The following is a 22,380-nucleotide window of genomic DNA, read 5'->3' as shown; positions in this document are numbered from 1 at the left end:
ATAATGGAAGAAAAAAAAAATTATACGACCGACACCAATTAATTGAAAATATATTTTAGTAATATTAGCATGTTTACTTTAAGTTATGAGATTCAAATGCCTATAGAAAATAAATAGAACTTCTAGGATTATTTTCGTTGTATAATATTGGTCTAAAACGAATTTAAATGGAGACGCAGTCAGTGAAAATTCACAGTAGTTATTTTTGTTTAAAATAGCTGGTTAAAGGTTTTTTGGTATTTCTTTAACTTAAAAAGTTCAACTTCTTGTGAAAAAAACATCAAAATTTTGAAACAAACATCATTTTTTAAAAATAACTTTACTTTTTGCAAATAATTAGGCAAGAAAAACGGCACCAAAAGATCAAGAACTTTCCAGTGAAGGAAACTTAAGCATAGAAGATATGATATTCTTTCCTCAAGAACCAAGAATAAAGCCAAGTATTTGTGTAAACGGTGAATTTGGGCAGCTATTTTGTGTAAAAATTCCTAAAATTATAATGATAATGTAAACTATTAGGGTATATATTGAATAAGTCGCTCAAACTTGGAATCTTGTAAGTGAAGACAGGAAAAATAAATTTTATTTTTTATTTAGCAAACTTGGGCTGGTCATTGTAACTCCCAGGCCCCAGCTCAAACAGCAAAATACATTTATTTTTGTTCATACATATAGCAAAACTTGGGCTGCACTTGTTTTTTCAACCATCTCACTTAAAAGTGTTGAAAATCCACCATAAAGACATGCAATTATATCAGGATTTTCCAGCAACCAAAAAAAGTACACAACTCATACAAGTAGAGGTTACTTTGTCACTAGCAATACATGTTCCTGAGTACAGCACCAGACACTGCTTATTTCGATGGTAGCATCTCTCAAACATCTGCATCCAATACAAAACCAAAAGTCATGGCTCCAATGCTATAGAATGCAACTTTAATTGAATAAACAAGTTGCCGAAGGATGTTAACTTACCGTTTGGGGAACAAGAACTCCTTGAAAAGTCAGACGGAGCCATAGGAATGGATATGGACAGCTGAGTAGAGGAGAAATTATTTTTGTTGGATCCCTCGTCATCAAGATTGGACCACGATTCCTTAGCTGTAGGCCATTCGTCAAAGAAAGGGCGCATAGAACGTTCCTCCTGCTTTACAGTCCCAGGAGAGCCAATGTCACTATCAAAAAAGCAATGTTGTTGCTGTTTCGAAATAGTTGCATCAATCACAGGCTCAAATGGATGAGGCAGTCGTGTTTGAGGCGAGTCGTATAGCAACTGAGTGTCATTTTTTGGTTTCACCATTGGGTTTGAGGGAAGTTGTGGTGTTAAACACCATGTGCTGTCTGCATTAGATCCCATCCCTAAACTTCTCATACTAGCTGAAGCTTCTAGAGAGAAATTCTGCTCATCAGCATCAACAGCCATTCCATGGAAATATCTGTGTTGGCATTTTGCATTTCATTAATGTGGATGTTACACCACTTATAAGACAAGTGCAGCTCAATTTTGCTATATAAAAATAAATGAATTTTGCCAATCTTTCGGTTGGAATGCAACAATTACTTTTGGATATTCCAGTTTAAGCAACATTGTTAGTATTTCGTAGTAAATCATGTAGTCTAGTTTCAAGTACCCAGATGATTATTGACCAAGTCGGCCCTAATTATTCTGGGTTCTTGTGGTGTTACATCACTTATTTCTCCAAAGAAGTCTATACCATGTATCTTATGGCCTATACATCTCTCTTATTTAGCTTTTTCCATTCTCTTACCTATTCAGAAATCCAGTCACAGTGTTTCTTAGTGACCAAACTCTGAGAGTCCAATAAATATCATCTACTTCTTTCTGCAGTTCCACTTCTAACATTGATCAAGCCCTTGAAAATTCAAACTGAAAGCGCTCATATTCTAAGACAACCTATTATGCTGTCGAAGCTGCTTGCTGTCCTTAGAACTGCTGAAAGTATCCTATCGAAATTAGGCACTATATAATAATCTTGGTGCACATATAATAGTCCTTTTTTAAGACAGGAAAAATTGGCAGACATGATCATGCGTCACTTTCTACAGTAATAGCCGCAAAATTGATGCAACTCTCTCTCAACAAGTTTTTACTGTGGTTTCTTAAAAAAAGTAAATGATACTGAAAAGAAGTCCATACAATTTTTTTGCTGTCATTACAATAAAAACTTTTCATATTAGTAAGAAGAGCTAATATGATAAATTAACTCCAAGTATTCTTGGTCGACTAAGAAAGAAATGGAGAAAGGAAATCTACTCCCCCTTCAAAGTTCTTTAGAATAGAATTAGAAGATTTGAATCCTCGAAGTCCTATCAAGCAAACAACAGGATGGCAGAAAAAATAAAATCATGATTACTGATATGCCCTTAGTGCTCGCTACAAAATTTTGTTATTAAACCTTTGCATATAAGATTATTTGGAACTCGAATTATGTCACAAGGAAATAGGGAAATTTGTATTTCAGCAAGAAGAGTATGACCTATTTGGCATCCTTCCAAATGTAAAAGATTTGATTGTAACGTTTTTATCTTTACTTCGCAACAGAAACACAAATCATATACGCAAGCCTTTTCACATGTAACCAGTATTGAACATCACCAAGTACAGCCAAAGACCAAACTTTTACCCAACATTGTATAAGCATTCAAGGAAGATCCCATTTAAGTAACAAAATGCCAACTGCTTGAAAAAATAAACAAGTACATCTGAGAAAAAAGCACCTAAAGAAAACATGAACCATAGAGGACAAAGAGACTTTACCTATATGCCTTGTTATCTACCCCATAGGAGACAGGCTCCATCTGCGTCTTCATTCCAGTGCTTCCATAATTCGGTTCTTCTGAATAAGCAGCAGAATATAATGGCATGTTCTGTAAGCTTCCGCTGCTGCTAATTTGGAAATTTCCACTTATTTTGCTGCTTCCAGTAGCATTGTTCGACATACTTGTCAACAGGGACTGGGAAGTAGATTGAGATTCCACATGCTTTCTTGAACGGTTTCGGCCTCGATTCATGTGCCGCTCGCAATATTTTGAGTCAGGATATGCATCTTTGGAGCACCTCCACTTCTTTCCATCTGTCCTTCTACACCTTCCTGGCTCAGGGTCAAACTTCTTTCCATAATAGGAACAATAACCCACTGACCACAGAAGATACAAGCTAATAAGTTCCTTATCTAGAAAACAGATATGGCTGCAACACCTCTCCATCAAACCCCTAAAAAGGACTTTATAACACAACAATAACCCAGTAAAATACTACTAATGGGGTCTGGGGATGGTAGTGTGTACGCAGACCTTACCCCTACCCTGAAGGAGTAGAGAGGCTGTTTCCGAAAGACCCTCGGCTCAAGAAAACAAAAAGACAAAAGGATAAAAGGAGATAATATTAGTATCACCACAGCAATCATAGGAAAAATAGGAACACCATGAAATCCAGAAGAAAAATGCAGAGCAAAAGCGATAGCTAGTAAATAGGACATGCACTGCAAAGCGAAGTAAATAGGACTTTATAACACAAAAAGGAAATATTTTACTATATTTGGTTGGCCATTCTGCAGTCAGAAACCCAACAGATAGGAATTATACCAGAATAGAGACTGAAACTTATTCACTTCACAGACATTGAGATATAATGCAGCCTATAAATTATAAATTATGCATAAAACCAAAATAAACACCAAATGAGCCTCTGGAAATCAATAACATGATATCTCTTACTGTTTTGTGAAACAAAAGAAACAAAGATATAGTCCACCACTTGCCATATTCATTTAGATTACATTAGTAACCTACTTAAAATCAAAAGAGACTTATCCTACGGTCCTTCCCAATAAATAAAAGAGAGAAATGTTTCTCTTAGGGCTAACGAATCGCAGAAATAAGCAAAAATGAATGGATCAGTAAATGTCCAAACAAGAAAACAGAACGAGGAGAAAACAAAATGTAAGGGCTACTAATGATTGTACTGCCTTAAAAAAAATATTAGACCAAAAAAAGTGGAAAGCAATTTTCTTTATATGCATGCTCCAATTTCCCTATCAAAGCATGGTAAACTTCTCTTTCAGAAATGCAGACATTTCCAAGTTCCAGCACACTGCTTACTGAAAGAAGCTAAAAGTATTAACTATTGATAAATGAGCAAATTAACTTACAAAATGAAGAACGGAACGTTTTTACTTTAAATGAGAAAGACCTGGATCTCAGAATGGGATTCAGAATTTAAATTCATTGCATTTTTAAATTATGGATTCAAAATTTAATACTATTCCATAAATTTTAGTTTTTCCATGCAAAACTCGGGATAATAGGCCCGTCCCTCTACCTTCTCCACTTAAATATCAGGCTTAGTGATATTTAGCTTTAAGTATATATATTTATATGCATATCGCCTAATGTTTTACTCGTGTCTCGTAGATTTCGGATGTAAAATGTATTGATTTATGTTAATTCATGGTATTTTTATATGTAGGAATCATCCGGAGGCAATAGGGGGCGAAAGGTGCGAGATTAGAGCCAAAACAGAGAAAAACGGGAAAATGTTGAATTCCAGCGCCACAGGCAGCGCCCCACGCCACCTGTGGCGCCATTTACAGAATGCTCAAAGGGCCAGCGCCAGGCAGCGCACGGGCGCTGGTGACAGGAATTTCTCCAACTTTGCTCGGGACAAGGTTATTTCGGCCCTAGACCTACCCAACACGTATAAAAGCAAGACTAAGCCTATTTTGAGGAGGGAGATGCCACTTTGAAGAAAAAATACACATGAGGAACATCCGAGAGCGAGGATATCTCAGTTTTCTTCATCTTTTCTTAGTATTTTCAATTATTCAACACTTGTGAATTTGTTTGATACTATCATGAGTGGCTAAAATCCATAGTTCTGGGATTGTGATTTAGCCATGAATATTGTTGTTTAACGTTGACTTAACCTTAATTACAATTCACCAATATATGGTTGTTTCTTCAATTCTGTGATTAATTGCTTAATTGTCTGGTCAGCAGTTAGGTTGTATTTACTATCTATGCTATGCTTGGGAAAACCATGTTTAGATTAGAGAAGAATTGAAGAGAGCATGATCTTAACTCTGAGGGGGGGCAGATTTGTGGTTAGGATAGGAATATACCTAGTCACCGTGCTTAATTAAATATCGTAATCTTAATGCGTTCTTAATAGATTGATTGCATAGAAATATAGGTGTTAATCTATTTTGAATAGGCGAGTAGTACTTCGAGAGAAGGCTACGAGAGCAATTGTTCAATTAATTAGCAACCATGAGTGAATTGTATGAAAGGGAGAGCTAACTAGAACACAATAGGATTGGTGAATCGACCACAACCCTAGAAAATTTGTCTATATTGAATACACAACAACCATTTTGTTGCTTGATAATTTAGTTACTAGTTAGAATTATTGTTTTGTATAATCACACTTTTGAACTTTGATTGACTCGACTGAATAACAATTGTGATGAATTTAGTGAGTAGTTAATACAAGTTTCTGTGGGTACGACACTCGACTTATCATTTTATTATCATTTTATTACTTGTACAACCACTTATACTTGCGTGTGCGTTTGGGAGCGACAAGTTTTTGGCGCCGTTGTCGGGGACTTGAATATTGACTACTTTCTAGTTTTAGCTTTAATTGTTTATTTCGTCAAGTTTAACGTTACTTAATTGTTGCTCTGCTCTCAGGAACCTTGATTGAATGCGAAGGGTAAGAAGCCAGGACAGACTTCAAGGCTTTGACCCCGAACCTGAGAGAACATTTCACAGGAGGTTAAGGGAAGCAAGGGACACAAATAATCTTCAGGCACTTGTTCAATTTCCTGTGAACATAGCAGAGGAGCAACATATGGCTGTTCAGGAGGTGGCGATGCCCAGCATTGCTAATGTCACCTCCAGCATTGTGAAGCCTAGAATCACTGGGCACTTTGAGCTGAAACAGAGCATGATCAAGCTACTACATGCGAATGGGCAGTTTATGGGTCTTCCACACGAGGATCCACAACAGTACATCCTGAACTTCTTGGAGATTAGTGATACTTATATCACTAACGAAGTCACTCCAGACTATGTGAGGCTCACATTGTTCCCGTTCTCTCTGTTGGGCGAAGCAAAGCGTGGTTGAAGGCAGTACCAGCTAATTCTATTACATCATGGAATGATCTGGCAAGGAAATTTTTGGCAGCAAAACTGCAAAGATCAGAAGTGAGATAGTCGCCTTCAAACAGAAATCGGGGGGTCTTTATACTCAGCTTGGAAAAGATTCAAGGGGATGCTCAGAGACTGTTCTCATCACAATCAGACAAACGAAGTGTTAGCTCACACTTTCATAGAAGGGCTACATCCTTGAGACAAAGATTGTGGTAGATGCTGCAGCTGGAGGTCAAGTGTTGGAGAAAAGCTTTGATGAGATATATGCGTTATTGAACAAATTCTCCAAAAGCAATCCTGATTGGCAAGGAGAGATGAGCAGACACACAGTGCAAAAATCTGCAGGGGTTCTCGGGTTAGATGTATTGTCTGTATTATCAGCCCAGATTGCCACATTGGCCAACCAAGTCAATCAGATGACCTTGGTTATTAACAAGCAACAAGCCCAGCCAGTGCAACAGGTTCAAATATTTTGTGAAGTATGTGGAGAGTGTCACACGAGCGACTTATGCCCAGTTAATCCAGAGTCTGTCTGTTTTGTGGATAATGCAAATAGGGGCCAGACAAACCAGTATGGGAACACTTATAATTATAACTGGAGGAACCACCCAAACTTCTCTTGGGGTGGAAACCAAGGTGCTCAAAATCAGTACAGGCCACAAGCGCCTCAACAGCAATATAGACCACCTCAGGCTGAACAACCTGCAAACCCGACGAGTCACCTTGAGGACATGATGAAGAAATTAATGGCTGACCAGCAAGCTTAAGCAGCAACCAACGCTGCAGCAATTCAAAATTTGGAGCGACAAATGGGGCAACTTGCCAATGCCCAAAATACTCGACTAGTTGGAGCTCTTCCAAGCGACACTGAGGCTAATCCTAAGGCACCTATTAATGTTGTGTCATTGAGGAATGGAAGACGGTTAGAAGAAGTCCAGTCGAAAAAGAGAAAACAAGTGACCTTTAATGAGAAACCGGCCACCATAGAAGTAGAATCAGAAAAATCAAAGGAGACAGAGAAGCCAGCTGAAGAAGCGGTGGCTAAGCAACCCCCACCATTAGTTGTCAGGCCACCACCTCTGTTCCCTCAGAGATTGCAGAAAGTGAAGGATAATGCCGCTTATAAAAAGTTTCTTGATATTTTGAAGCAGGTGCAAATCAATATTCCACTGGTTGACATCCTGCAAGAAGTGCCCAAATATGCTAAATACATCAAGGACATAGTGGCAAATAAAAGGAGGTTGACCGAGTTCGAGACTGTGGCACTACCTCAAGAATGTAGCTCAAGAATTCAAAGCAAACTACCTCAGAAATTGAAGGATCCGGGTAGTTTCACTATCCAAATCTAGATTGGTATGCATGCAGTCGACTGAGCTTTGTGTGATCTTGGAGCGAGCATCAATTTGATGCTGCTATCTGTGTTCAAACAGTTGGGGTTGGGTGAGCCGCGCCCAATAACGGTAATTTTACAGTTGGATGATCGCTCCCTTGCTCATCCTGAAGGAATGATTGAAGATGTGTTAGTTCAAGTGGGTTCTTTCATATTCCCTGCTGATTTTGTTATCTTGAACTACGAGCTTGATCAAGAAGTCCCATTTATTTTGGGGCGTCCATTCTTAGCCACGGGCCGAGAGCACTCAGATTGCCAGCCCACTATGAAGAGCTATCTATGATTTATGTGGTGGAAAGTGATGCGACGTCATTTGTGCCTTATATGAGCCCTATAGATCCTCTTGAACGAGCTTTGATTAGGGATGAAGAAGACAGTAAAGATGAGATGACGGGAGAAATTGAGCAAGTACTTGACATGTCTTGCACCTGCGCTTGAAGAAGGTTTGGGAGATTTGAGGAGTTGGACAGGCCTGTCACTTTGACCCCTCCTAAGCCATCTAATGAAGAAGTTCCATAGCTAGAACTTAAGCCCCTTCCAGTGCACCTGCGCTATGCTTATTTGGGGAACTCTGAGACATTGCCGGTGATTATCTCATCCAGCTCGACTGATGTACAAGAAGAAAAATTGCTCAGAGTACTCCGGGAATGCCTCCTTAATTTGTCCTTCCTCTGGCCTAGCACTGCTCCAATAACATGATCACTTTGTATCGCACATAAGTTCAAATGGTAAGGACCAATCCAATACCGCAATAATGGGGGCAGCCACCAACTGCTTTTTTGAGCTCTTCAAATGCCTTTAGGCACGCTTCATCAAAATTGAAAGTTACATCCTTTTCAAGCAACCTGCACAAAGGAATAGCAATTTTTGAAAAATCCTTAATAAAGCGTCTATAGAATCCAGCGTGTCCCAAGAAACTCCGGACACCCTTCACAGAAATGGGTGGAGGTAATTTTTCAACCGCCTCCACCTTCGCCTTATCAACTTCAATGCCGCTCCTTGACACTCTGTGACCCAACAAGATGCCTTCTTGCACCATAAAATGGCATTTTTTCCAATTTAACACTAGATTTGTTTCTTCACAACGGGCCAACACCTTGCTCAAATTCTTCAAAAAGTCATCATAAGAAAACCCAAAGACTGAAAAATCATCCATAAAGACTTCCACAAATTTTTCCATCATATCGGTGAAAATAGTCATCATGCACCTCTAGAAAGTTGTGGGTGCATCGCAAAGACCAAACGGCATTCGCTTGAAGGCGAAAGTGCCATAAGGACAAGTAAAAGTGGTCTTCTCCTGATCCTCTGGCATATGACAATCTGGTTGTACCCCGAATAACCATCAAGGAAGCAATAATATTCATGCCCTGCCAATCTGTCCAACATTTGGTCAATGAATGGGAGTGGGAAGTGGTCCTTGCGGGTTGCTTTGTTGAGCGGTTGAGCCTTCTGTAATCAATACAAACTCTCCACCTCGTCACAGTGCGAGTAGGAATCAACTCATTTTTCTCATTCTCTACCACAGTCATCCCTCTCTTTTTGGGCACACATTGCATTGGGCTTACCTAATTGCTGTCAGAGATAGGGAAGATGATACATGCATCGAGCCGTTTAATTACGTCCTTCTTCACGACCTCTTTCATAATGGGATTTAATCTCCTTTGTTGCTCAACACTGGGGCGGTGTCCATCTTCCAGAAAGATTTTATGCATGCAAAATGATGGACTGATTCCTTTGATGTCAGCAATTGTCCACCTAATAGCCTTTTTATGCTCGCGAAGTACTCTGAGCAATTTTTCTTCTTGTACATCGGTCGAGCTGGATGAGATAATCACTGGCAATTAGAGTTCCCCAAATAAGTATAACGTAGATGCGCTGGAAGGGGCTTAAGTTCTAGCTTTGGAACTTCTTCAATAGATGGCTTAGGAGGGGTCAGAGTGATAGGCCTATCCAACTCCTCAAATCTCCCAAACCCATGGACATAACTACAAGACATGTCAAGTACTTGCTCAGTTTCTCCCATCATCTCATCTTCACTGTCTTCCTCATCCCCAATCAAACCTCGTTTAAGAGGATCTTTGGGGCTCATATAAGACACCAATGACGTTACATCACTTTCCACCACATAAATCATGGTTAGCTCTTCATAGTGGGCTGGCAATCTGAATGCTTTATACACATTGAATACCTCCACTTGATCACCTACTCTCATCGTCATCTTTCCTTCGCATACATCAATAATAGCTCGGCCCGTGGCTAAGAATGGACGCCCCAAAATAAATGGGACTTCCTGATCAGGCTCGCAATCCAAGATAATAAAATCAGCAGGAAATATGAAAGAACCCACTTGAACTAACCCATCTTCAATTAAAAAACAAATTCAACAAAACTCTAACCCCTCCCCAATTTCACTCGCTCACGCTCTCTCTCTGCCGCAACCCCCTTTCTCTTTCTCTCAAGTTTTTCTTGCTTGCTTTCATCCTCATTCATCAAAGGTATGTTCCCTCTTCTCCATTGATTTTATTTTGTGAGTAAAGTTCCCCATCCCGTTGTTCAAACACCCCAGCCCCAAAAATATCCCTAATAATTTGTTTTTTGGAATTCTTTTCTATGGTGGGTGGCCCTATTGTGCAATGAAATTGGTTGTGACGACCTTGTTGTTGTAATGTATACGGAGTAGTAAACTAGAATTCTCTCTACTTCGTTGAAATTTTGGAGGGTCACCATGTTCCACCATTGTTGAACTAAGTTGCACACACTTCATGCCCACAATGTGTTTGCTAAAATGTTTGAATGAGTATTTTGTGCACCGGTGAAGTCTGAGTAACCGAGTGTAGTTGTATGTGATATCGGGCTAAGTGTGGGGTGTTTGGGGATGATTTTACATAATTCGGAGCTTGGTTTTAATGTGCACATGTCGCTCACACCATGTATCTTGTATTATGTATGTTGTAGCACTTTGTAGAATTAGCTAATGTAGTGTCGTAGTTGTAGAGGTTAATGATCGACCACTTGATTTGTGTGGCATAACTCGTGAGCTAAAAATTGTGCGGCATGGGGAAGTCATGAGTACCCATTGTCTTGTGGTGCAACACTTGTGCGTTTTAAACCACGATTGTGAGTATACCACATTGAGCCTTCGGTTTTAAGTGGGCCATCTTTGACTCTCGCGGCAACCTTAGGCGAAGTTCTTCATTCTCTCTCACATTCATGCTTATTTGTGTTGTAGGTTGCTATGGCTCGTAATAATGCAAACAAAGGTAAGGGAGTAGGGAAGTCCTCCACCACTGCCCCCGCGCCTAAAAAGCACAAGCAAGGAGAAGGATCATCTAGGCAAGCTAAAGGGAAACAAGTTGCCGAAGGATCACAGCAGGCACCATTGAAACCGAGGCCTCGTTTGAAACTAGTCAGTGATGTTGCTATCGCATGGCACAGGGACTTCGTGCTATATGGGTGGTACGTCTCCGAGATGGGCATTAATGTGAAAGCTTTAGAAAAGAACTTCCCGGACGTGCTTGGCCGGTTGCGAGCACTGAACATGGAAAAATTCCTAGAATGCCCCGGCCATGCAAATTTGAGCATGGTGAGAGAATTGTATGCTAATTGGAATGCGGACTTGTTCAGGTCACATATCCGTGGAAAAGACGTGTCACTGAATAGGCGGGCCTTATGTGAATTTTTGGGGGTTGAGAACTCTGACCTGCGGAGGCTACAAAAATTTGTCAAAAGCCCAAGCTACACGGCGATACGACACTCTTTGTGGCGTCGATTGAAATGCCAAGTGGACCAGAACTAAGGGCGATACCCATCTTGAGATGGTTCGCTCTGATTTCAACAAGAGCGCCAAAGTGTGGCAGAATTTCGTGCATGCCCGACTCATGCCAGTTGAACACAACAGCGAATGCACTCGAGCTCGAGTGTGTGATATTCTTTTTGACGACTGGGAGACCCATTAATGTGGCTGATATCATGCTGGGGGAGATGGCCCGCACACGCTTAGGGCGGCAGATTAAGAGGTTTTTCTTTGGCAATTTGCTCACGCAGTATATGCTCTCCCGAGAGGTGCCGGAATACCCCGGGTATGACGAGGTGGTGGTGGCTCCTAAAGGGCTGTTGGACATCACATCTTTGTCGGAGACTACGTCTAAGCTCCCTCAGGCAGCACGGAATGAAAGAGACGAGAACTTCAACAGGTATCTCTATAACTCCTTAAAAGTAATCATGAGCAGGATGGGTGTATCAGACGAGGAGCGTATGCATTTACGCAATGATTTGTCTAGTTTTTCCAAAGAGATGTTGGGGATTGCACCTGGCAACCTCGTTCACCCATCGGAGGACGAGAACACTCACAAAGGCTCCGACACGGAGGATGAGATTGGTGATGAGGTCACGGGGCCCATGGATTTGGTGCCTCTGGGACCTGATGATGATGCTGAACCCGGAGCTGCTGATGGCGGGCATGTTGAGGAGGAGGACTCCGACTAGCAGGGAGTTTTCTTTTCACCCTACTCTGCTTTACATTTTCACATGCATCGGGGACTATGCATATGCTAAGCGTGGGGTGGGATAACTACTGCTTGTGATGTACTTTGTATAAATTGTATCAATTTGTTTCTTTTTATTAGTTTTTACTTAGTCTAGTTTGTTTTAGAAAAAAGAAAGAAAAAAAATACAAAAATACAAAAAGAAAAAAAAAATAGAAAAAGCTCGGACTTTTCCCGACGATGGATCTGTTGGACAATTTTCTTTAGGGATATAGTCCGACTAAAAACACCAAAAAGATTTTTTTTTTCATTTTAGGATAGTTAGGTAGTATTCCTTGGTTTTTCTTTGGGTGCCGGTTCTTTTCCAAGGGTGTAGCTCGAATCGGGTACTTTATTTTTTTTTTAGGAGTAGGTTAGGGGAAGAAACTGAGTTGCTCTGAGATACCTATTGACGTGTTTGGTGCTGGCACATTAGGTTATGGCATGCGCTCTATCTTCCCGTACATTTGATTTGAATTGTGATGCCTGAGTAAAATAAATAGCCTATTATGTGACGCCTTTTCGCAGTTGTTTGACTTGTATGCCACATAGTGCAATATTGCTTAAAATTTCTCAATTATATGTGTTTGCTTGACGTGAGAGTTGAACAGAACCGTCTTGATTGAGTCATGTGCAATGTGTGGGTGAGGAATTGTGATTCTCTGTGCTATCCTGTGTAATCTAGAACTTGCCCCGTGTGTTAATCGAAGCAAAATCATTAAGTTATGCTAGTCTAGGAGATGACGTAGACGTTTCTTGCTTGATCATAGATGTGCTTGTCACGTAAAAATAAAATTTTCTGTTGCTAGCCCCTTTGAGCCTATAGACCTTTTCTTTGGCACCCACATTACAATTCGTATCTTATTTTGTTCTTAATTTGAGATTGTTGAACCTTAACCTCCTAAGGCACTTAGTCGCTAAAAGAAGTAAGGTGGGAGATTGGGGAGTAGCTTTCGAGTGGAACCATGGAAAGGCCCTTTGGTGCACTAAAGTGTGAAAAAAGGTTACTAGCCGATGAACCTTAATGTATGGAGTGTGTGTAGGAAAAAAAAATTACAAGAAAAAAAAATGATAGTTCAAATAATGTAGAAAAACACACACCTCCTAATCTTACTAATTTGTACTAGTGGGAGTATAGAAGTGCTTAATTGAAAAAAAGGGCTATGTTGTATATGGTTTGTGGTGAGAGAATTGGTTGAGAAGAATATATGCTCGATTTGTGAGTGTAGTGTATTAAAGTGCTTGGGAGGGTTAGTCATTATTCCTAAATGTATCTTACCCATCCCTTAGCCTACATTATAATCTTAAAATCCTAATTGATCCTAGATTTGGCTAGCTTAGATTAGTAGAGATGTACACTACGGGCAAACTTATGGTACGACCACGGGATGCACATGAATTCTTTGTGAGAGTGAGCGAATTTTGTTCAATTATGTGACGTCCTTAAATTATGTTCAAAGGCATACTTGAATGTGTGGACTATTCTATATTCACTCTTTTGTTTGTTAGTGAGGACACGTGATCTCATGAAGGATTGGTAATGTTGTAAACTTATCTTGTTGGGTGAGTGTGCGAGTTGAGGGTGCTTAGTGGTAACGAGTCGGCTCTTGAGGTAGGGTGGTGACGGATAGGTTGTTTGGATTGATTGAATTGAAATAATAGACTCGGGCATGTTTAAAACGGGAAGAATGTGAATTTTGTATGGTCATGCTTGATTGCCGGTGTCGATCATAGTCAAGGGTAGCGTGTATGGTAAAAAAATTGAAGTGTTCCTCTCTAGTTGAGATTTGGACGTAGTTGGGGTATATTTGATAGTCCCATTGCTCGAGGACGAGCAAGAGTCTAAGTGTGGGGTGTTAATATTTAGTTTAAAATACATATATTTATATGTATATCGCCTCATGTTTTTCTCGTGTCTCGTAGATTTCGGATGTAAAATGTATTGATTTATGTTAATTCGTGGTATTTTTATATGTAGGAATTATCCGGAAGCAATAGGGGGCGAAAGGTGCGAGATTTGAGCCAAAACGGAGAAAAACGAGAAAATGTTGAATTGCAACGCCACAGGCAGCACCCCACGCCACCTGTGGCGCCATTTACAGAATGCTCAAAGGGCCAGCGTCCCACGCTGCCCTGCGCGCTGGTAACGGGAATTTCTCCAACTTTGTCCGGGACAACGTTATTTCGGCCCTAGACCTACCCAACGCGTATAAAGGCAAGACTAAGCCTATTTTGAGAAGGGAGACGCCACTTTGAAGAAAAAATACACACGAGAAACATCCGGGAGCGAGGATATCTCAGTTTTCTTCATCTTTTCTTAGTATTTTCAATTATTCAACACTTGTGAATTTGTTTGATACTATCATGAGTGACTAAAACCCATAGTTCTGGGGTTGTGATTTAGTCATAAATATTGTTGTTTAACGTTGACTTAACTTTAATTACAATTCACTAATATATGGTTGTTTCTTTAATTCTGTGATTAATTGCTTAATTGTCTGGCCAGCAATTAGGTTCTATTTACTATCTATGTTATGCTTGGGAAAGTTATGTTTAGATTAGAGAAGAATTGAAGAGAGCATGATCTTAACTCTGGGGGGATTTGTGGTTAGAATAGGAATATACCTAGTCACCGTGCTTAATTAAATATCGTAATCTTAATGCGTTCTTAATAGATTGATTTCATAGGAATATAGGCGTTAATCTATTTTGAATAGGCGAGTAGTACTTCGGGGGAAGGCTACGACAGCAATTGTTCGATTAATTAGCAACCATGAGTGAATTGTATGAAAGGAAGAGTTAACTAGAACACAATAGGATTGGTGAATCGATCACAACCCTGGAATATTTGTCTCTACTGAATACACAACAACCATTTTGCTGCTTGATAATATAGTTACTAGTTAGAATTATTGTTTAGTATAATCACACTTTTGAACTCTGATTGACTCGACTGAATAACAATCGTGGTGAATTTAGTGGTAGTTAATACAAGTCTCTGTGGGTTCGACACTCTACTTATCATTTTATTACTTGTACGACCACGTATACTTGTGCGTTTGGGAGCGACACTTAGTTTGCATAAGTCACACGTCCGTCAACCTTTGCCACTTGAACTAAGCCCTCTAATTTATACACATATATATCTATATTTTGTGTCAAAAATACTAGTTCGCCTACTGAAATGAGATCCATCCGCCTCTAGACTTTGAACCTAGGTGGGCAAAGTTACTGGATAACTGTACTGGTGAGAGGATGCAAATGCCCGATGAAATATTTGAGGTACATGCAAGCTGGTCTAACACCAACATTATGAAAAAATAAAAAATAAAATGGGAATTACTAAAAGAAGAAAGAGAAACATACAGCTAGTATGATGGAAGAACCTCGCAGAGATGGTTTCAAAGCTACGTTGTATAGGAAGAACAAGGTCCGGAGGCACAGGAATACCTGCCACTAAGTACTTATATATCATTGCTTGATGCTCTAACTCCTGCCACTGCACCGCCGTGAACGGCGGCCTGTAACCATCCTCCGCCACCGTCCTCGTCGTAGTCCCACTCATATTATCCACTTCACAAAAAAGAAAAAAGCTGCACCCAGAAATTATCACAACTGCAGTTAATATAAAGTTGCTTCAGTGTGTGTGTGCGTGTTTTTTTTTTTGGTGTGAGTTATAGAGAGCAAAGGTTGTTGGAGTTACCTAAGAGGGGGACAGATCTAGGGTTTGTACAAACATTGAAAGAGATCAGAATGAAAAAAGCTGGAAAAACAGCTAAGTGAGAGAAGTACAGAGTAGAGAACTGATAGTACACTTCATTATATTAGCTAGTAAATACTTCCATTATTACTCAAATGGAGATTTTAAATGTTTGAAATTGTGTTTTAGCAGAGTTGTAAGAGGAGTTTTGGCAAAGTTAATGAAGAGTTTTAAGGTTGAGAAAGTGAAGTGTTGAGGCTAAGGGAAGCATTGGGACATGGGAATAAATTGGTGGGGTTGAAGAAGAAAGGCTGATGTGGGGACCTAACAGAGTGGGGGTAGGGGAGATAAATTATGTCTTCTTGTGGTCCATTGATGTAACACTACTCTATTTTCAAAATATGGTCTTCTTTTTTCTTTGGTTTTTGTACCATGTTATTATCCCTTTCTGACTAATTCATATTTGGATCAAAAAAATTTACTTTAGCTAAAAATTACCTATCAGAGATAACTTTATTGCAAAGTTTGAAATCAAGACCTCTCGTTAACCTAAAGTTTGGCCATGAATTTTTAAATTTGTTCTGAAAAATTTAATTTTAGTGAAGTTTGGTTTGAAGATGAAAATGTATTTGGACGTCAGTTTTCATTTGATAAATTTAATACAAAATTATCATTTTTATAATGAATTACACGATACACTATCAGGTGAATGAAAAAACAAAGCAACATTGTTACAAAATAATAAATGGTGGGCTCTTTTATAAAATACAAAAGTTTGTGGCAATTTTTAAAAAATGTAACAGTGATATTTTGGCCCAAAACCAACTATTGAGCTGTTTTTGAAATTTGAGATTTTGCCAAAATATAGGCAAAATCTATGACCAAACACGTGTCTGCCAAATAAAATCTAAATTTATTTTGACAAAATTTATGACCAAACAGGTCCTAAATATGAATAAGTATTTACCCTCGCACCATAATCTTTAGTAGTTCAAGAAATATCATGTGATAGTATCATAAAACCAAACTACCAAAAATGTAAACTTTGTCCTTAAGGTTCAATAATTATTAGGGATGATTGACTACAAAAAGATCAATTTGTAGTAGCAATCTTTTTCCCTTTGCATATTTTGTTTGAGTTAGGAGGGAAATGTCTTGTAAATGAAGTCTTGAAATTCTCGGGCTGGGTACTCTTCACATTTAAGTTTCTTCCATGTGATGAAGTTTACTTTGGTTGCTTGTGACCACTGTGTCTAACTTCCTGTATTATTGTTAAAGAAAAGTATCTTAACAAACGGAAATTTAAGAGGATCAAGTTTAATAGAAGTACAAAAGAGATATTGGAGTTAATTAGCATTATAATATTAAAACGGGTTTCGCTAACATACTATAGGCATATAGCAGCTTAGCATATAGTCGCCTTTTTTTTTTTCTCCTCCCATACTAATGTTGCAATAAAATGTTAGCAACATTTAGAGCTTGTTTGGATTACAAGGTTACTTTATAATTTCTTTCTTTTTTTATTTTAATTTATTTTCTTTATAACTTTTTATTTTCATTATTTTAATTCTTTCCTTTTGTTTTTATTTTATTTTTTTTACTTTTAAATTTCTTTTTTACTTTAAAATATATTTTTCATTGTACATTATTTATCTTTTATTTCTCTACCTTTACTCCTTGTGATTCCATGTAATTACTTGTATATTTTATTTCTTATTTGTTTATTTTTTCATTTAGTGTAACTGCGTTATTATTCTAGTTTTTGAAACTACACCTCCTAATATTAGAAATAATGAGTCATTAACAAACTTGACATATAATGAGTGATGCCATTAAAGTAGAATTTCATTGTTGAATGAGGTTATAAACTTATTATGTTTTCCGATCTTAAGTTGTATTGGAACTTATTTTTATTATATTGAAATTTGATATATGTTAAACTATTTTATTTTATTCTTTAGATTTTGAAATTGTGTTGGCAGACAGTCTAAAGTTTCATCCAGGCATCCCAGTAATATTAGTACCAGTCTTGTATTTTGTTATGTCTAGCCCCTTGCTATTTCACATTGTGTCATTATTTTCAGCAAGACTGAATCTATTTTTTATAATGTTGTATTCTTAGATATATGTTGTTAAACGTATCTCTATTTGTGCCCATGTTTAATTATCTGGTTGTTGCTACTGTCTGTTTATTGCTTTATTTCACTTCTTTTGAGTCGAGGGTCTTTCGGAAACAACCTCTCCACATTCATTAGGTAGGGGTAAGGTGTGCATACACTTTACCTTCCCCAGACCAGTGGCGAAAGTAGAAATTTTCCTAAGGGTATTCAAATTTGAAAAAAGTGAAAAACAATTCCCTACAAAGGGTATTCAATATGTGTTATATACCTCTAAAACGTAATATTTTACCTATATACACAGTGTAATTTTTCGACGAAGGGTGGTCAGTACATGTGGCTTTGCCACTGCCCCAGACCTCACTTGTGAGATTTCACTAGGCTTGTTGTTGTTATTATTATTGTTGTTGTTGATTTTGAAATTGTGTTATATTTTGTGGTTTCAATTCTCAAACAATGACTCAAAACAACTATGAGCATGGATGATGAAATCATATACTGCCTATCGGGCTAACTTCACTCAGTCCTCCCAATCACTCCAACCTCACAATCACTCATGCCTCACTATCACCCATGCCTTAAAATAGCTCAGCACTCGGCACTCGTACTCAGTAGGTATATGCGCTCACTAGGAGTGTTCAGACTCCGGAGGGGCTCTTACAGCCCAAGCGCTATAATCTGTACGGACAATTCACATGCTGCACGGACAACTCATGTGCTATAATATCATATCAGAATCCGCACAGACAACTCACGTGCTAAGGTACAATACCTCACAAACAGGCCCTCGGCCTCACTCAGTCATAAACCTCTCCAGTCTCTTGGGTTCTCAGAAATCAAATAAATCAGCCCAAACAATATTAACATGATGTAACAAATAGAATAACAGAGACTGAGCTATGATGTAAGAATGCATGAACATGACTGAGTATGGGATATCAACTAAAGCAATGAGACGACAGCAAGAAACGACCTCTAAGGGTCCAAACAATACAGGCATAAGGCCTAGACATGGTATCTAGCATGATTTATAGTAAATCGTTGTAAAGCACATAAAGAGCATATAGCTACAACAGGTTGTTCAACTTTAAAGTTGCTACGAGACGGACCAAATCACAAATACCCAATGGTGCATGCCCACACGCCCATCACCTAGCATGTGCGTCACCTCCAAATAGTCACATGACACAAAAATCCGGGGTTTCATACCCTCAGGACTAGATTTACAACCGTTACTTACCTCAATCCGAGCAAATCTCTACTCCGCAATGCCCTTGCCTTTCGAATCGCCCTCCGAGCGTCCCGAATCTAGCCACAAGCAGTACAATACCATTAATATATGTTAAAGGAATCAATTCCACAAGAAAACTACTAAAGTAGACTCAAAACCCGAAATCGACTCAAATCCGACCCTAGGGCCCACGTCTCGAAATCCGACAAAATTCACAAAACCCGAAAGCTCATTCACTCACGAGTCTAACCATACAAAATTCATCAAAATCCGACATCATTGGGTCCCTCAAATTCTCAAATTATACTCTCCAAAATCCCAAGCTTAACCCCCAATTTTCACTTCAAAACTCCACTAATTAGATGAGAAATCAACGGGAAAGCACCATAGTTAGGAGTATTAGAGCTCAAGCAACTTACCTCTGTGAAAACCCTTGAATCCCCTTTAAAAATCACCCCAAAAGCTCCAAAGTCCGAGTTAAAAATGGTGGAAATGAGCAAAAAATCACGAAGTCCTCAATTTATACATTCTGCCTAGTGAAACCGCACCTGCAACCCCTTTTTTCGCTTCTGCGACGCTGCACCTACGGAATTTCTATCGCAGTTACGGAACTCACTTAAGATCCCAGGTTCCGCATCTGCGGCCAAATCTCGCACCTGCGAAAGCGCACATGCACATCTCCCTCCGCTTCTACCACCACCGCAGGTGCAGAAACTTTATCGCACCTGCGCCTTCTGCCCAGCTCCTCCAATCTCGCATCTACGATCTCCCGCTCGCTTCTGCGAGCTCGCACCTGCGATGAGACATCACAGGTGTGATTATGACAGCTGAGTTCAACTTCAGCAATTCCTTTAATTTCCAAACTTGTTCCGTTAATCACCCGGAATCACTCCGAGGCCCTATTCCAACTTCTGGAATTCCATTCCGACCCCGATATCAAAATTTCTACTACCGACCAAAATTGCCAAAATTCTAACTTTCGCCAATTCAAGCCTAATTCTACCACGGGCCTCCAAATCTCATTCTGAACGCGCTCCCAAGTCCAAAATCACCTAACGGAGATAACGGAACCATCAAAATTCAAATACGAGGTCGTTTACACATAAGTCAACATCCGTTCCACTTTTCCAACTTAAGCTTCTACGTGTCTTAATTCACTCAGAAACCACTCCGGACCCGAACCAACTAACTCGATATAATATAATATAATATAGCTGAAAAGCACAAAAGGAAGCAGAAATGGGAAAATGGGGCTATAACTCTCAAAACGACCGGCCGGGTCGTTACATCCTCCCCCTCTTAAATAACCGTTCGTCCTCGAACGGGTCTAGAAACATAACTGGAGTCTCAAATAGGTGGGGATATCTGCTCTGCATCTCCCGCTCGGTCTCCCAGGTGGCCTCCTCCACAGGCTGACCTCTCCAATGCACTTTCACTAAAGCTATATCCTTTGACCTCAACTTCCGAATATGCCGATCCAAAATAGCCACCGGCTCCACATCATAAGTCATATCACCCTCCAACTAAACCGTGATGAAGTCCAAAATATAGGATGGATCGCCAACATACTTTCGGAGCATGGAAACATGAAACACTGGATGCACACTCGACAAGCTGGGTGGCAAGGCAAGCTTATAAGCCATCTCCCCTATCCTCTGAAGCACCTCAAAAGGCCCAATAAACCGGGGGCTCAACTTGCTCCTCTTTCCAAACCTCATAACACCCTTCATGGGTGATATCTTCAGCAAAACCTTCTCCCCAACCATAAAAGACACATCATGGACCTTCCTGTCCGTGTAGTTCTTCTGACTAGACTGCGCCGTGCGAAGCTGCTCCTGAATCAATTTCACCTTATCTAATGCATCTTGGACCAAGTCTGTACCCAAGAGCCTAGCCTCACCCAGCTCAAACCATCCTACTGGAGATCTACACCTCCTCCCATATAAAGCCTTGTACGGAGCCATCTGAATGTTCGACTGATAACTGTTGTTATATGCAAACTCCGCGAGCGGCAGAAACTGATCCTATGAACCCCCAAAGTCAATGACACAAGCGCGTAACATGTCCTCCAATATCTAAATCGTGCACTTAGAGTGCCTGTCCGTCTGAGGGTGAAAAACTGTGCTCAACTCAACCTGAGTACCCAACTCTCGCCGTACGGCCCTCCAAAACAACGATATAAACTGAGTGCCCCTATCTGAAATGATGGAAATTGGGACACCATGCATGCGAACAATCTCTCGGATGTTAATCTCTGCCAACCGATATAAAGAGTAAGTAGTGCCAACTGGAATGAAGTGCGCAGACTTGGTCAGCCGATCCACAATCACCCAAATAACATCGAACTTCCTCGAAGTCCGTGGGAGACTACGAAGTCCATGGTGATTCGCTCCCACTTCCACTCTGGGATCTCTAATCTCTGAAGCAATCTATCCGGTCTCTGATGTTCATACTTAACCTGCTAACAGTTGAGACACTGAGCCACAAACCCAACTATATCTTTCTTCATCCTCCTCTACCAATAGTATTGTCTCAAATCCTGGTATATCTTCGCGGCACCCGGATGGATGGAGTACCGCGAGCTGTGGACCTTCTCAAAAATCAACTCCCGAAGCCCATCCACGTTGGACACACATATTCGGCCTTGCATCCTCAACACGCCATCATCACCAATAGTCACATCTCTGGCATCACCTCGCTGAACCTTGTCCTGAAGAACGAGCAGGTGGGGGTCATCATATTGACGCTCCCTAACACGGTCATAAAGAGAAGACCTGGAGACCACACAAGCCAATACCCGACTCGGCTCCGAAATATCCAATCTAACAAGCTATCCCACTAGGCCTGAACATCCAATGCCAAAGGTCTCTCTGTTGCTGGGAGATACGCTAAACTCCCTAAACTCTCCGCCCGGCGACTCAAGGCATCGGCTACCACATTGGCCTTCCCCGGATGGTGCAAAAATAGTGATATCATAGCCCTTAAGAAGCTCTAACCATCTCCGCTGACGCAAATTAAGATCCTTCTACTTAAATAGATACTGCAAACTCCGGTGATCAATATAGATCTCACAATGAACCCCATACATATAATGACGCCAAATCTTCAAGGCATGAACAATGGCTGCTAACTCAAGATCCTGGGCATGATAGTTCTTCTCATGGGTCTTCAACTGGCGCAAGGCATAGGCAATCACCCTACCCTCCTACATCAGAACACATCCAATACCTACCCTCGAAGCATCA

General features: G+C 40.0%; 1 protein-coding gene across 2 annotated transcripts; it reads right to left on the bottom strand.

The window, feature by feature from the left end:
- Positions 1–561: 561 nt before the first annotated feature.
- On the bottom strand, positions 562–16,085 carry LOC104086181 (growth-regulating factor 4-like). Of its 2 annotated transcripts, XM_009590377.4 has the most exons (5): positions 15,791–16,083; positions 15,454–15,680; positions 2,780–3,158; positions 976–1,436; positions 562–883 (listed from the first exon to the last, which is right to left on the bottom strand). In XM_009590377.4, the coding sequence occupies exons 2-5, from the start codon at positions 15,650–15,652 to the stop codon at positions 876–878; spliced, it is 1,047 nt and encodes a 348-aa protein (XP_009588672.1). In that variant the 5' UTR covers positions 15,653–15,680; positions 15,791–16,083; the 3' UTR covers positions 562–875. The 2 variants fall into 2 exon arrangements, with proteins under 2 accessions (XP_009588672.1, XP_018622847.1); XM_018767331.3 differs by having other exon boundaries at positions 15,538–16,085.
- Positions 16,086–22,380: the final 6,295 nt, after the last annotated feature.

Source organism: Nicotiana tomentosiformis, chromosome 12 (genome assembly GCF_000390325.3).
Source record: "Nicotiana tomentosiformis chromosome 12, ASM39032v3, whole genome shotgun sequence".
Lineage (NCBI taxonomy): Eukaryota > Viridiplantae > Streptophyta > Magnoliopsida > Solanales > Solanaceae > Nicotiana > Nicotiana tomentosiformis.
The sequence above is the reverse complement of the archived record's forward strand: the minus strand, read 5'-3'. Positions and strand labels throughout refer to the sequence as shown.

What these genes read in the sequence shown, in the direction of transcription:
- LOC104086181 (XM_009590377.4), bottom strand. Translation starts at nt 15,652, where the DNA reads ATGAGTGGGACTACGACGAGGACGGTGGCGGAGGATGGTTACAGGCCG. An exon ending in GTTCTTCCATCATACTAGCT is followed by an intron (nt 3,159 to 15,453) that starts GTATGTTTCTCT and finishes TTCTGTGGTCAG; the next exon opens with TGGGTTATTGTTCCTATTAT. An exon ending in GTAGATAACAAGGCATATAG is followed by an intron (nt 1,437 to 2,779) that starts GTAAAGTCTCTT and finishes ATGCCAACACAG; the next exon opens with ATATTTCCATGGAATGGCTG.